Source organism: Accipiter gentilis, chromosome 17 (assembly GCF_929443795.1).
Source record: "Accipiter gentilis chromosome 17, bAccGen1.1, whole genome shotgun sequence".
NCBI classification, from domain to species: domain Eukaryota; kingdom Metazoa; phylum Chordata; class Aves; order Accipitriformes; family Accipitridae; genus Astur; species Astur gentilis.
The window spans coordinates 2,369,740-2,385,469 of record NC_064896.1 but is presented as its reverse complement, the minus strand read 5'-3'; the positions used below and the strand labels follow the sequence as shown (position 1 = coordinate 2,385,469).

The following is a 15,730-nucleotide window of genomic DNA, read 5'->3' as shown; positions in this document are numbered from 1 at the left end:
ACGTGTTTTGAAACAGGTGATGGATTCTGTCCCAGAAAAAAAAGGCTCCCCACAGCTGGCATGGATCAAAAAGACCTGTTCGCACAGAGGAAGCAACTGCAGCAGGTTTAAAGCGAAAATATCAGGACAATAGGAAATTATAATGTGCTAACATACACAGTGCCCCGAGCTTCTTCAGAAGCAATAAAGCCTCAAGGCATCTAATTTCAGAGCCGAACAGTGCTCTGCTTTAACGACATTAAATTTATGTTATCTGTAAGGCCTAACATAGTGTAATAACTTCAAGGCCAACTTCTGCACAAGACACCTTTACAGATCTCTGCACGAAAGCTTGGTGGGCTTTCAGGCACCGAAGTCAGAAGCTGGCACAAAGCGGAGCCCGACAAAGGTGCTGCATAGGAACCGGTCCTGTACTGGTTCAGAAGTCAGAAGACAGACACTGATGAGTAATGTTCATCTGCTTTGTTCTAATGGGTTTGGTCCCTCCCGAAAGAAACAAGACGAGCCATGAAAATGGATGTTTAGAAAATCCTGCATTTCCATAAATCTGCCTGACAGCAGGAGGACCTCTATCAATATGATTTCCTGATCCAAGGTTAGTGTGCATATACTTGGCAGGTAAAAGTGAATTAAAACTTTCTCAACAGAGCATCTTCAGACACGAGAGTGATTCAAACCTACCTACAGACCCAGAGACAGCCATTCCAATAATTCTTTTCCTAAAAAGCTCATGCAGAACTGTAGACACCCACCAAGTTTTTGAGTCCCCGCTAACCTCGACAACTCAAGTCTGTTTCTTATTTTTAGGCTGGAATCTGCATATTCATTGATAGGTCATTCCTTATTCCTATCTTGTTGTTATTATTGTGCCTCAGCACATAAAACTCTAAACCAGACAGGAGAGATTGGAAGCAAACAACTGGAGAATCATGATATGAAATACATGGAGCGCACTGTCCATTGATAAGAAGATGCTTAAACTTATTAACACCTTAGAGCTCCAGAGGCTGACTTAATTAGCTCACTGGCAAGATAAATGAGCAGGTTGTACAAGGTGACTTGTGAATGTGGATCAGAGGAGGAGAGAGACTGATTCTCCTCCGGCACAGAGCACGGCTCTCAAAGACGGTGACAACTGTGGTGTCCTTGGCAGGGCTACGTCTGCCTTTAACCTCCCCGCACCCCGATAAAGGGTGGTCTCCTCCGAAACCACACCTTCCACTGGGCTCATCCGTTAGAAATCGAGCGTGTGAAAAACACCAAAGAAAGGTGGAATTTACAAAGCAGAGGGAAGCAGCAAAGCGGCCAAAACTGCAGCGTTGCCACTCCTGCCACACCTCAGCTCTCTCCTGTGTGAGCCCCGGGGACGCTCGTGCAGGACGCTCGCTGCGAGCGTGCAAAGCGGCCGTACGGAGCCTGGGCGCGTAAGCTCTGCGCAACCGTCTGTACGTATGCTCCCGTCCTCTGACCATCACCAGGGCTAAAGAAATCTGACAACATACTTACGCACACAGACAGGCGTCTTCCCGGACCAGCGGTGATCCTGCTGGCAGATCCGCACTGACATGCCGATTAGGCGGAAGCCGGGGTTGCACTGATAAACCACGCTGCCGCGGTAGTTGTAGTTCTCCCCATTGATCTGCCCGTTGACGATGGGACTGGGAACGCCGCAGTGCCCCGCTGCAGGAGGGAGACAAGGAGAAGGACCGAGAGGTCACGCCTGCCCTCGGCAGGCACCGCGGACCACCCGGCCTCGCCGGGTGGACCTGAATTCGAGACTCTGCAGTCATAAGTAAAACCAGAGCAGCCACAAAAACAACGTTATCTTTTTTAAAGCTCTCCGATCTCAAAACACCTCTTATCTGCTGAGCAGTAAGGAATCAAAGCCTGCTTCCTTTTTCTATCTACCTAAAACCCTACAGCTTCAGTAGCATTGACTCCTCACCTGGGTTCTTTCCTGAATCGGTACCTAAAATTCCCATTCCCTCCCCAAACACCACCGGGACTCTTCCCCAACAAACATCACGGATACTCCGCACCTACCCAGACATCTCACTTCTGCTCCGCTCCAGAGTCCGTTGGCCATGCACTCCCGCACACGGGACCCCACCAAGGTGTAGCCAGTGTTGCAGGAGAAGATGGCTGTGGCCCCGTAGCTGGTCAGCGTGCCGATCTTGTTGCCGTTAGGTGGAGTCGGCAGGTCTCCGCAGGAGATAACTAGAAGAGATCCCAAGGTACAGTAAACGAGAACAGGAGGGGAGCTATGTTTTTTAAAGAAATGCGCTCGGTGACGCTTACCACCGCAAGTTATTGTTGAAGTCAGAAATGAGTAGGAAAGATTGTTAAACAGTTACGTGGGTAATAACGATTCAGAGTCATGTTACGTGAGGCGACAAATGTAAGTGCTATTAATATTTATGCTTCAGGACACGAGAGAAGTACTAAAGGTAAGACTGGCTAAGAAGAAACTATAGTGGTTTTTCATACAGGAAGTTTTTAACTCAGGAATATTTCTACTATTAACCCATTGCTACATACAGCTGGGAAGCCTGACTTCCAGGAACACCACAAAATGGCACAAGATTTCCAATTAGAATGTGACACCCAGTTTTTTCCTCACACCGTGGCTTCCAGAACAGAGCTGATTCCTAAAGGTCAGACCCACAGAGGACACCCAGCCACAAGCCTGCTTTGCGGGGTGCAGCTGGAGCCTGGCCAGGAGCCCACGCAAATGCAGCTCCCGGCCACAAACTTCAGCTCTTTATTTTATCTACCTTAAAGATCTGCAAACCCTCCGGAGCTTTTGCACTCAGCAAGAAATCAAGAGACTCACGCTGGGTGCTTCTGACCTCAGAGCATTGCCAAGATCCTGTCATTTGAATTTAGGTGGCAATAACGCTGAAGAAATAAAACGAGGTCAGGCTCACGCTCCTGGATCTGGCTGAAGAGCTAGCAGGGGAAAAACTACATCTGTCACCGACGTCAGCAGTTGCATCTCTAGAAACAAAGGGAGGCAGGAGGGAAGGGAAAGCTGCCGTTCTGAGGGAGAAATTTTTCTGTCTCTATCCGCACTTAGAGAGAAAAAAAACCCTCCACCTTTGACAAAAGAAAAGATCCAAAGCACAGCAGTCATGTCAGAACAACTGAGCGAGCTGCTTGTTTGCCAAGAGTGTTTTTGATTTACAGGTGACACTGCTACCCTTGTAAACTTGGCGTTTGCATAAAATTGGAAGAGGTTAGGCTTTAAATCAGAATTTTTTTTCTTTCTTAAAAGCAAACTTGAAAGCATCTGGCACCAGTGACAGCTACACTGCTGGGACCCGACAGCAACAGATGAGCTAATGTACTTGAGTTCTCGCAGAACTGTTTAGATTAAACCAAGAATCAGATCAACAGATGACCTCTCCCAGCATCCAAGCTCTCTTCCACCCAAGCAGTTCCGCGGCCACGCTCTCAGATGCTGCCAAGAGCAGCCAGGGCTGCGGTGTGTTCGCACGCCAACAGCAGAGCTCTCGCACCCACCGAACCGAAAACAGAAGCCCCATCCCCTGCAAGGTCCCCATCCTGAGCTTCACCGCTCTTACTTTTACAGGTCGGCATCGGTTCGCCTATGCTCCATTTCCCGTTGGCTTGGCACCTGATGACCCGCTGGCCTGTGTAGTAGTACCCGGGGTCACAGATGAGCATTAGCTGGGCGTTGTAGTGGTACTGGATCTCGTAGGTCAGCCGCCACCGACCATGCTCAACTGCAATGCTGTTGATATCGGGACAGGTGACAGCTAAAAACCAGATGTGGTGAGTCAGGGAAAAGAAACGAGACAAAAAGACGTTAATAGGCGTTTAACTCCAGGGCACTTCGGGGCATTTCAGCCAGCATGCTGGCTTTTTAACAAGGGGACCAGTATCAGCATCTCTGTTTTACAGGTGGGAAACCAAAACACCACGAGAGGGGACAGCAGACCCGCGTTCTGCAGGATTAGAAACCCGGCGTCCCAAATACCGCACCTGCGAGGCAAAGCCGTCCACGCTAGAGCTGGAAGACATTGCCAAAGAGACTTCCAAAATTCCCCGTGGGACCGCACCGGCCACAAACACTCACCCATGCACTGCGGGGGCTGGTTGCCGTTACTCCACTGCCCTGCCTGCAGGCACTCCGCGCTGGGCTCCTCCCCGGGCTGCAGCTGGAAGCCCTGGTTGCAGTGGTACATGGCTTTCGTTCCCACCGTGTACTCCTTGCCGAAGACAACGCCGTTTTTTGGGGCTCTGGGAACTCCACAGGAGCGAGCTGGGAAGAAGGAGGAGGGGGAAAAAAAACACAGCCAAGGAATCAGCTTCCAATTTTATCACGGGTTTGTGGTAAGTGAGCTGAAAGCCCAGATCCCAAGCTTTCCTATTTAACAAAAGTTCCAGCCCCGTGTTGAACCCCAGAAGCTGCAATGAATGCCCGCTTTCACAGAGGATCAGATTTTCAACTCCTGTCTATCAGCGTGGTAACAGCAAAGCCAATGCTGAACACCAGTTTCTACTGGAAGAGACTCTGGCTTGTACTTTCCATAATATCTGCAATACAAAATGCGTCCACACATTATTCACAAGTTCTCACACAGAGATGAAGGATTAGATAGCAATAACGTTTTGTATTTACATCCCACAGCAGCAACAACCTGAAACCCCTTTCCAACAGCACTTCTGGATTACATAAGGCAGCAAATTGTATAATTATGTTGTGGCAGAAGGAAGGCTAAATTTAGCATTACGGCTGAAAAGGTAAGGGGGAAATTCAGGGAAAAAAAAAAAAAAGATAAACAGGCACAATGCCAAACGGCTGCTCAAGATGGCAGCACTTCGGAGAAGATGCTCTGCACCGCTCCTGCCGAGATCCTCAGTTCTGCAGCCAGGAGAGTGGCCAAACGGGGCAGAAAGGGGACAGGCAGGTCACAGAAAGACGAGCAACAGCCAAATACAAACTGACCAGAATCACGTTCATTTATGCTGCAAGAGTTTCACAAGACATGACAAGCCCTCTTACCCTCTCCCCTACCACTGGGAAAACCAGCATTGGGAGTCTGTCACTTAAATCTGGGTGGTTTTTTCCCTCTATCAGCATGCAGAAGAGCAGGGAAAGCAAACCTAGACCTGCCTCCAAAACCACCACGCAGGTTCCTATCCCTCTCTGAGTCTTGGCTCTGGGGGAAGCCCATCTCGCTCGGGATGACGAGGGGGAAGAGCAACCTGGGACCTGTAAAGCTGCCATTGCGAGACCACCAGCCAACGGGGCTGCCAACAGCCTCTGCGGGGCACCGAGATGAGCACAACCTGCTAGCAAGCACCGATTTGGAGGCCAACACCTCACCCAAACAAATGTCTGCATTTAAAACACACTCTAAAGGAAATCCATTCCTTCCTGGAATAGCCGGAGCTGCTCCCACTCAGCTAATGCATGAACTGGAGGCTGAGCCTACGTCTCCTGAGCCACATGCTGATACTTCAACACACATTCACCTTCCTGTTATTCCTTCTGCACATGAACGAGGGCTAGAAAATCAGCAATCTTGGAAAAGTCACCCTCTCGTGACATGGACCCCACCGAGCGCTGAAAAGGGAAGACCAAACTTACTGCGTACAGCATCAGCACAACCACTGGAACTTTCTACCACTCAAGGTCCGAGATGCTTTTATCCCACTCCTGCTACATGAGTCGGCCAGAGCCCCAGCCTGGAGCACAATTACACAGCACCTTGCAGATGCTGGTGTTGCTAATAGGTGTGAGTAATTCAGCAGGCTCGTATTAGCACGATCAGGCATATCCCTGGTTGAAATGATAATCACACGTATGTCACTTCATCGAGCTAAGGAGCTTGGCGAATCTCTCTACAAGGCTGGGCGTCTAGACAAGCAGCCACGCTGAATACCAATTTCATTCTGAGGCAAAAGAAGAGGGGACCTGGAAAGTCCTAACCTTTCACTTCTACCCAGCAGTTCTCTTTATTATCACTTTCTGATGTTGCATCCAACGACAGAGGCTGGTGAGAGAGCTGACCCCCTTCCCATGCCGCTGCCCCCAGCAAAGCCTTCTCCCTTTCTCTACGCAATATTCTTCCGCAGCCTGATGCTTCGCCAAAACTCGTCACCTCTATTTGCCACCAGGAAACTGAGGCCGAGACTGACAGGGAGGGACACCAGGAGTGCGAAAAGACCAGGGCCAGCCGTGCTCCAGGTCAGCGAGGCTGAGCTGCCGTTTGCCTTCATTTCTCTGCACAAGGGAAAGATGACTTAGCGCTGCCTAGTCCTGCCTCCCAGCAAGCTCCCTCCTTCTGCCCCTAAAGTGGTCGGTCTGATCATTGAGGCCTTCCATTGCATAAGCCTTGCCCTGATACAAAGGTAGCGATAATGCAGTGCTTCTAGGCCAGGCGCAGGTAACTAAAAAGTTCATTAAGTCACCAAAAATAATAAAAAAATGTAACACTCTTCACATGCAGACAGTCGGGCTACAACGTGAAGAAGAATCAGACAGGGAGAGCCAACTGGGGCTGTGACCTCTGCTGCACCGAGCAGGCTCTGGTGCCCAGCACCCGATGGCAGGATCGTTCCTTCTCTGCAAATCCGGCATCCTTGAGCAGAAAGTTGTATTACTAAGTTTTTGTTTACAGAGCCCTGCCCGAAGTAGAGAAGCTTGATTTTCGGGGTGGCGATAAACTTGCCATCTGCTCCTAAGAGCATTTCTGAGGCTCAAATTGCGGGCACAGTAATCCACCAGAATCAGAGATGACGAAAGAGAGTCGTTGTTCCAGGGGAAATCAAACCAGTGTTTGGCTTGGAGAGACCGACGGAGAGTGCAATCCAAGGAAAAAGGAGAAGGAGCACTTATGGGGGTTCAGAGGTACAGAAACTCTGTCAGCAGGAAGATGATGTGCTAGGAAAAGGGACAGAGGCTACGAAAGCAAATCTGCAGCTGGGATTCCAAAAACAAAGCAGCTTAAAAATAGGCAGCAGAGACAGAAAAGGCACATTAGATCATCTTGTGTTCTCCCCCATTGTGCCAACGCAAGATTGTTCCCTGCAGAATATTCTCTGCTGCTTCCATAAATGTCAGCTAGGACAGAGCACGTAGTAAAGATTATTCAGAGAGGATCGGGAAAGGGAAGAGGATTATGCGCTGGCAGAAGGGAGCTATGGGAAATGTCATTTGTTAACTAGACCATGTGTTTACGGGCACCCCAGTTCCCCTCCGACACAGCTGACTCTGTGAGCAATTCACGCAGCGTTACGGATTGAGTTCCCAAACCTCTGCCATGCAGTCCTGGCCACCAGAAAGGATGAGAAATTGAGTACAGCCCAAAACAAAAGGTTGCCAGTTGGCTTTGAGAGCAACGCGAGGGGAAAAAAAGAAAAGGATGTTGGATTTTATGTACTTGAAGTGGGCAAGAGCGGTGGAGCCAGCCCTGGCTATCGGCTGCTGGATGCCAGGGGGGGGAGCTGCTCCGCCGTGAATTCTCCTACAGCTCCGGCTCGCTGCCGCCCACTCATCTCCTGCATCCACCTCCAGGCACTTGATAACCACGGGCCAGGATTAAGATTCCTGATGGAAACAGGCGGGCAACAGAGAGAGGAGGTGACTTTCCCAAAGGGGCTATTTCAACCTCAGGGTCTAACGCAACCAGCAAGCTCTCCTCCTCGCTGGAGAGGGACAGGCTCTTCCAGAGGGATGTCCAGCACCAAGATCCTGACCATGCTGCTCTCTGTGGTCAGTGGGGACACACACACTCCTCCAAAGGGGAAATCGGAGCAGAAGCCTACCTAAAACGCTATAAATTGGCCCCCAAATTCTTTCTCTGTTGGCGACTGCTACGGAACGGCACCACGGGTTGTGCCCATCGAGCTCCTGACACGTCACACGTTCGGCTGAACCAGAACAGCGCGGGGTGCGTTTGGCGCTTCTCACGCAGCTCCCACGGGAAATCCTTTTCCCGCACCCCTCCATCCCACGGCGCAGACCTGGGGCGCTCGGCAACACGACAGGGGATCCCCTGCATTTCCAGCCACAGACGCTCTGGCTCTGACTCCCTCCCTGGTGGCCTGGGAACTGGTGGTGCTCGGGGACCGGTTTCTGCTTTGAATCATTGCTGTCGGGTGATAATCCAAGTACGTCCTCTCCCAACCTCCCCACACATCCCCTCTCTATCTCTTCCCCGCCTCTGTGTTTAAAATCCATTCCCCACACACCATTACACCTCTCGGAAGTAAATACAGATTTTGGAGCTGAACATGAGGCTCAGGTGGCATTCCAGCACGCCGGGGCAGTAAAGGCTTAGCAGCATTCGTACCTATTCTTGGTTACACGATTTTCCTTAAAAAAGATGCAGTAAATCAGAGAAATTCCTTACGATGGGCTAAGGATTTGGGAAGCACAGTTGCCATGACAGCCCCTCGCGCCTGCCGGTCTTGCTGCGCGGTTCATCTGCTCGTTCCAGCACTCAGCGTTTGCCCCCGTCCGCATTATCGCGGAGGCTAAAACACTATCTGAGCTTGTTCCCAGTTTCCTAGCTCCCCCTTGCCAATGGGCCCGGGCAGCAGGGTCTTGGTTTACTGCTTTCCACTCGCCTTTAAATAAATACAGCCTTGAGAGGGCTCCAAATGGATATAAGCACCCACAGCACTAAGCCACCCGTTAGAGGCAGGACTGCTTGCACCCCTGTGCAATTTCCAAAGAGACTGAGCGATTCAGGAGCACAGAAAGGATTTTTTCAAGGCTCTCTGGTACCTCACACACTAAATAATCCTGCTTTTCCTTACGGCTTGAACTGGACAACAATGCAGACACTGCAATGAGATTTTGCCTATGCTGTCCCTGTTCTCTGGCTAGTTTCCAGGGAAGTCAATGCAATATTAATCCCCAGTGCTCGGTCCCCTTGGAACATGGATGAATGTTCAAAGACAGTGAAAGGCTTCATCAGAATAAAGATGGGCATTTTATCAACACAAAGGAACCGGGATGATTGGCGGATTGAGAAAAAGGTGCAATCAGAAAGTGAATATAGCGAGGGAGACAAAATATCGCAGCAGCAATGCCCCCTGGGGTGCACTGCCCTGTCCTCCCCTCCACTCCCACGCTGGGAAGGAGCCCTGTGCTATGTACGATACGTCATAAAGATTACGGTTAATTAGGAGGAAATGTGGAAAGAACAACTACATGCCTAAATCTTATATGAAGCCGACACAAACTGGGCACCGCCTGAATCCCAAGAAATTTCTCATGCACTGTTGGCACACGCAGACCTAAGAGGGCACTTCCAGAACTACCAAAGGAAATTCCAGTCACAAAAACCCAGCAGGACCTGTGCTCCTGCCAGCTTTTCCAGATTCTTCCACGCAATAGCTTCTCCCATCCTTGACCAAGACTTGGCTGTATCTTTACTAAGAGTTCAAACACTTCTACAACGGAAGCCTTTGCACAGATGCACTTTTTCTCCCCTACCCCAGGCCAGACAACCACCCTCTGCTCCCAAACGGTTACTCCCTTCCCTCCTTGTTCATCTGTTCCCAAGCACTTGGATATAAGAGGAACGCACCTCACCGCCCACCTGCAGCTCCAAACCTGTTCTCAATACAGAACTGGGAGAATTACAACAGGCTTTTATTTTTACCATGTTTTCCCCAGTCCTTCCTACGACTCCTGGATCCTTGTAACGATCCGTTTGCCTCCTCTCACCTTGGCACAGGGGGATCGCTTCGTTCCAGTGGAAGTAGCCCTGAGGGTGCTGGGAGCAGGTGGTGGTGCTGTGGCCAACGAGACGGTAGCCTGTGTCACAGCCAAAGCGGACCGTGCTGCCAGGGTGCAGACCCGTCTGGCTGAGAATCAGCCCGTGGGCTGGCGGTTGCGGGAGGCTACAGTAAGGAGCTGGAGAGAAGGGCAGAAGAAAATAAATCAGTCACTGGACGGGCAGTATCAAGACAAATTCCCTTCCTGTTCTCAGGAATTACACCGTGCTTACCATAACCTAAGGCTGTACAAGAACCAGAACCTGTGATGGATAATACAAAGTCAAAGGGGGAAAGAGTGCAGGGCTACTATCCAAGTTTCACTCGGCTCTAGAAATAAAGACTAATTTCTGATAATTAAATATTACTTAATTCATTTACTGAGTAAAGTCATTATTTATTTATGACACACTGGCAAGTTCTCAACCCCGTTTCCATTAATTAAGATTTGCTAAGTTCCAAAACACAGTAATACACTTTAAGGAATTCTCAGCAAACATTCAGTATCCAACAGTGGTTTTTTTGCCGAATGGGCAACCGAGACCCCCTGGTCTTGCTCCTGCAAAAGCAGCGGCAGAACACCTGAGCAGGGGCACCATGCGTTTTAAACAGTTCACTGCAAACGCTGCAAGACGATCAGTCACGTGTAAGTTGTGCCTCACGCACCAAGCAGCTCCTAACACAAGTTCTTATGTTTTGTGACGTTCATCCTCAAACGTCCCAAAACGGCCTCACTGCAAGGACACAGTAATTGAGTAACGCAGCAACATTCACTGCGAATTGCACGAGATGGGTTTCATTCATCCAGAGCCAAATCATCTACAGTTACGTAGTCCGGCTCTGATTCTTAAGAGTGGTCAAGAAACCAGCCAAAGCTTCAAGGTTTCTCCTGGAAAGAAACCTGCCTTCCCCAGCCTCACCGGCTCAGAAGGAGCCCGGCTTTGCGCGCCTTCCCACGCCTTGGCACCTTCTGCCAACGCAGATGGCCTACGCCCCTCCGCATCAATTCCGTGGAGATCCTTGGCTGAAGACGTGGCCGCGTTCTTGGCAGAGGCATCCCGTCTCCCGCTGTGTGCTTACCCGAGTAGCGGATTTTGAAGCCTTTTCTGTTGTAGGCATGATCGGAGGACCAGCGGAGATAGACTTTGTTCCCGCTGCTGGTGACGGTCAGAGGGGCAGAGTAGTTCCCACTCAGCGACAGGAGCAGCGGACTCTGGCCAGAGGGACCTGTAAGGAAGGAGGGAACGAGGACAAGTCAGGGCTGACGTGCAAACAGTCCCTCGTCAGCCTTACACGCCCAAGTGCGTTTCTGCCGAAGGAATGGGCGCGTTGCGGAACCGTAGCACGGGAGCTTTCACTCCGAGTCCAGGAACGGCGGCTCACGCTCCGGCATTTTTTTGTGAACACGAGTCCCAGTGCAGACACCCGGCTCCTGGGAAACCAGCAGCAAATAAAGCCCAGTTCATCACAGTAAGACCAGGATTTTGCTTCAGGCAGCATGCCTTCAGCTAGAGTCCCGACGGGCAACCACAGGACCACCAGCACAGCACTTGTATTCTGCGTTTGGTTGCAAAGCTGCTTCACTGTGAACGTTGACAGATCCCCCCTCAGTTCATGAAAACTCCTAGGTCTAGAAAATCTGGTCTGCACGGGCTTCAGGGATGAGAATTCCCACCTTCTCAGCTCGTCCCTTCCCAGCAGCCTCTGCTACAGTTTCTCCCAGGAGCTTCCTAAATCCCACCCCTTTTAAAAAATACTTTAGATCCATCCAAAAAATCAAATCATTGATATTTTCTTATCCAGAGAATCAATGAGTCTTAGGAGGAACTTTCTTTAAGTCCAGCAGAAGGTTATAGACAGAGTGGTGGAAAGCTCTCCCCAGACTGCTGGTAATCTCTGTTCCCAGAGCAAACAAAACTCTGTCATTTCTCTCCTTTCCCCTCAGCTGCTACGCAAGTCAAACCGGTGAATCTCTTACCGTCGAAGATTTCAAACTCGTCATATTGCTTCTCGCTCAGGAAGTACTCTATGGTGAGGGAGATGTTATACCCAGGTTCCACCTTCACCACCCAAGAACAAGTCTGGAAGTGAGGGTAACTTCCCAGGAAGCTCTGGCTGAGGATGACGCCGGTGGAGGCTGTCATAACCTCGTTCATCGGACAGTGCACTGCAGGGAACGCGAAGACAACAGAAAATGAATTTTCCTATTTTGCAGAAGGAAGGAAACGCATGACACTACGGCCTCGACGAGCTAGGTCAAGATAGAGCACGACTCCCAGCCGTGTACGTTCACTGCACACCTTGACCCTGGGGGCTCACAGAGAATTCCCAGACCCTGACGAAGGCTCCGAATGAAGCATGCTGCATTTCCACAAATAAGGAAGGGGCAAAAAGCAACAACGCAAGCAAACAAGTTAAACTATCTTTGCGTCATTTCAGATCTCTTTCAAAATGAATGGCACTGCAACCAAGCAACTATTCTCAAGTTACAAAACACTCTCCGGGAATGCCTGGAAACTTTTATTACCTGGGTTAGAACAAGGTGTGGAACTACAGGCTTATCCCAGGTCACCCACAGAGTTGTTGACTAGGACATAAGAACTCCAATTCCTTTCTCTAATCACTACACCCCATTCAGCTTCTGGAAATATTAAATCCAGCTGAAAATGCTAAATAAAAAGGCCAGCAAAAACAGCCCAGAAGAGGAGGCAAACACACAAAGTGAGCAAAAAGCATAAAAAGAAAAGGATCTTTATTTATCCATAATTGTCACTAAAGCCCAGTGCAAATGCTGTACTTGTATTAATAGAAAACAGCCAGAACTATCCAGAAAGAACAGTGTATTCTTTCCAAATCCTTAATCCCATCAGTGATTTTTTGACCTCTATAAATTGGTGGCCAGATGTAATTTAAGCAGTCCCTTTACCCCCAGGCTAACAACCATCAGTAAATAATTGAATGACCTCCCTTTCCCTCCTTCAGTTCATGCTATTTGAGGGAGAATAAAGCTATAGAAAAATATCCCATTATATGGTAAAAATGTTCAGATAGGAGGGAATGAAGGAGATGAAATAATCACGGCTGGAGCGAAAAAAAAGTACCAGCAGGAATCCAGAGGATAAATAAGGTAACATGGTAGCACAGAAACATCTTTGGGATCCCTCCTGAGCAGCAGCAAGGTGTACAACGCAGCGTGCTCGGGGCTTTCATTTTTCTCCCATGTAATACATTCTGTGGCACTAATAGAGAAGCTGTTCCTCGCAGGATTGCCTCGCCGGAGGAGCTCACTTCGCTGCAGCCTGCTCTTCCTTTGGCTGTTCACGTATCACTGGCAAACTGTCAGCGCAGAATTCCTCCCCCCGCCTCGGGGTAAGGACATTTGGGTGACTGTTTTAATGACTTCGCAAATGCAGTCAGACACACGGTGTGTCAGACCTCCGCTCGGTCCCTGTTCAGAAAAGCACAAGCTTAAAGCGCATTCCTGAACCGGGGACTTAGGGTATAAATTCAGGGGCACCCGATGTGAGGCAAACGCCCCCAGACAGCGTGGACACCCCAGAAAATCCCCAGAGCCAGCGAGGGATGGAGGAACTTTCCCTGTCATTTATCAGAGGGTGGGTGCAGTAAATCACCAGCAAATCTCCCACCGTTATTTGCCAGTTGTTGCTTGAGCCTGGCCAAGGTGCACGGCCCCGGGACAGGCTGCGAGGTGGGTCGGGAGAACTGCCTTCCCTTGCACAGAGGTGTCTTGCTACCTGCCTCACAAGATCCTGACGGGTGGTTTTGCTCTACTGGGACCCTGGCGATCTGAGAATTAACCCCAAAGATGTTGTATGTGCATGGAAACCTCCCCCAGCTGCCATCCAGCTTGCTCCCTGCCTTAGCTCCCACGTTTGGCAGCAGGTTCGGGGCAGGGAAGCTTTGGCTGCCACGCTGGGCACCCCCGGCTTTACCTTCACACGTGGGTGGAGGTCCTTCAAACTGGAGATGAGTGCCTAGTTTGCAGGTCAGGATTTCATTTCCAATCAGGGTAAAGCCAGGAAGACATCTGTACCTCACTATGTCACCTACGGACAGAAACAATAAACATCTTGACTCAAGAGGAGGAGCAATTCATTAAGGCTGAACCGTGGCCTGGGAACAGGGTACCATGGGGTGCAGAGACCTCTCCAACCGTGCCTCTGCCATCGAGCTCTGGCATGACCACGCAAGAAATAAAAGGCACAGGAAGGCATGCTGGAGTCTCAGTTGGGATAAACTGCTGTCATGCCGCTGAGACTATTATGATTTGTGCAAGCTATTTCAGGTGGAGATTTCCCTCAAAGAGAGCAGAAAAGCTGCTTTAAAAAAAATCACGGCTACTCCACTGGTTGTAGACACACTTACAAATGTGGATGTAACCGTGAGCAGCAGCAAAAAAAATACAAGAAGCACAGTCGATATGGGTGAAAGGTTCTCGAAAAAAAAGAATAACAGCCTCTAAGCTTTCACACAATGCTTTGTTTGAAACACCTGAAAACTATTATTGTGGCAAAGATTTCTGAATGTTTCCAAACAAGCTCAGGGCTTTCACAAAAGACAAACCACTTCTTCTGTACTAACAGAGAGGAAAAGCCTCAGGACAATCGGATCAGTTTGACTCCGTGTGAACGTTGGGTGTTGAGCAAGGTCATGCGGAGCTTCCCACGCCACACACAATTACACACGTGAAGAAGTTTCCCGAAACCCCAGGTACGGGCTGACAACACGCGTGTGTCTTCCTATGGGCATTCCCAGCAGCTGGTGAGGGGGGAAGGAGGGCTAAGAGGACCGGGAGAGGCTACCTATATTAAATTCTTCGTTCTCGGTGATGATTTCTGCGTTGGGAACGATGGTCGGGGGCTGACATCTGAAGAGCTGGTAGGCTGAAAGAAGAAAGAAAGAGTAGCAGATGTTAAGCTGGGGGTGAAGGCAGCCACGGCCGTCTTGGTGCTAAGCACAACAGACATCAGAGCAAATCCTCCCTCTCCACAAGCAGAAGAAATTGGCACAAGTGCAACCAGCCCTTTCCCCTTCCAAACCCTACAGAGACGGCTCCAGGTATTTCTGCCCCAAAGCAGCTTCCTCCAGTTTCTTACACCTAATAGGAAACAGATTTTTGTCAGTCCGTGGAGATGTACGTGCCTGGACAGCGTTAGTCCTTTTGGATGAAGACTGAAGGATGACTGATGGATGCGGACATGAGGCAACGTTACCAGCACCTTTTGCGATACTAAGAGAGATGATCTTGGTGACCTCAGTGGAATTAGGTCCATCACTGAAGAGGGAGAGCCTCAGCCTGCTCCAGCACCAAGTAGATTACAATAATTACTCAGAGAATTTCATCCTTACTGCCTGTCCTTGAACGGGATCACAAAACTCAGCGATTTATTTTTAACTTGGAATTATTCATTAATTTCTTCTGCAAATAATTCCAGGAGCACTAGTGTTTCCGACTGCAATTCCTGCATGTAGCTTGCAGTTCACAAAGTAACCTATGCAAGGTTGATGTCGGTGCCTCATGGAAGGCAGAACAGGGCAGACCTTGCACTCTTTGCCCAATTAGGCATTTTTTCAGGGGTACCACGTGGCTAAAGGGGAAGAAGAAATCCAGTTGATGAGCAGAAACAATTCCTTAAGGCTCACGCACCTAACCGAATACATTGCAAGTAGCAAATTTTCCACCAAAAATTAAAGATGAGCTAACACTGAGCAAAACAAATGCACTGCTTACAAGCATGTGGGTGCATAAGGCTCGAGCACTGTGCTGCTTATGAAAATAAACACACAAGAGCTGTGAGCACGGTTAAATTGAAAATATGGTACTGGGAACTAAATGAATATTAATGAAAGACATTTTCTGCTATTTGCTCAGCACTTCTCTGCATCTTTGCTCCCCCTGCACCTGACCCTGGACAAGCATAACTTCCTCTGAAATTTATATCAGCCCTTT

General features: G+C 49.5%; 1 protein-coding gene across 1 annotated transcript in view; it reads right to left on the bottom strand.

The window, feature by feature from the left end:
• Positions 1 to 15,730, bottom strand: part of CSMD2 (CUB and Sushi multiple domains 2) — a 310,633-nt gene that overhangs the window by 33,183 nt on the left and 261,720 nt on the right. The window contains exons 45-53 of the mRNA XM_049820686.1: positions 14,583 to 14,663; positions 13,713 to 13,826; positions 11,738 to 11,926; positions 10,840 to 10,986; positions 9,710 to 9,898; positions 4,100 to 4,285; positions 3,585 to 3,779; positions 2,044 to 2,217; positions 1,507 to 1,680 (exon numbers count right to left, since the gene is read on the bottom strand). Coding sequence (XP_049676643.1) covers positions 1,507 to 1,680; positions 2,044 to 2,217; positions 3,585 to 3,779; positions 4,100 to 4,285; positions 9,710 to 9,898; positions 10,840 to 10,986; positions 11,738 to 11,926; positions 13,713 to 13,826; positions 14,583 to 14,663 — 1,449 coding nt within the window. The remainder of the gene's footprint in view (positions 1 to 1,506; positions 1,681 to 2,043; positions 2,218 to 3,584; positions 3,780 to 4,099; positions 4,286 to 9,709; positions 9,899 to 10,839; positions 10,987 to 11,737; positions 11,927 to 13,712; positions 13,827 to 14,582; positions 14,664 to 15,730) is intronic.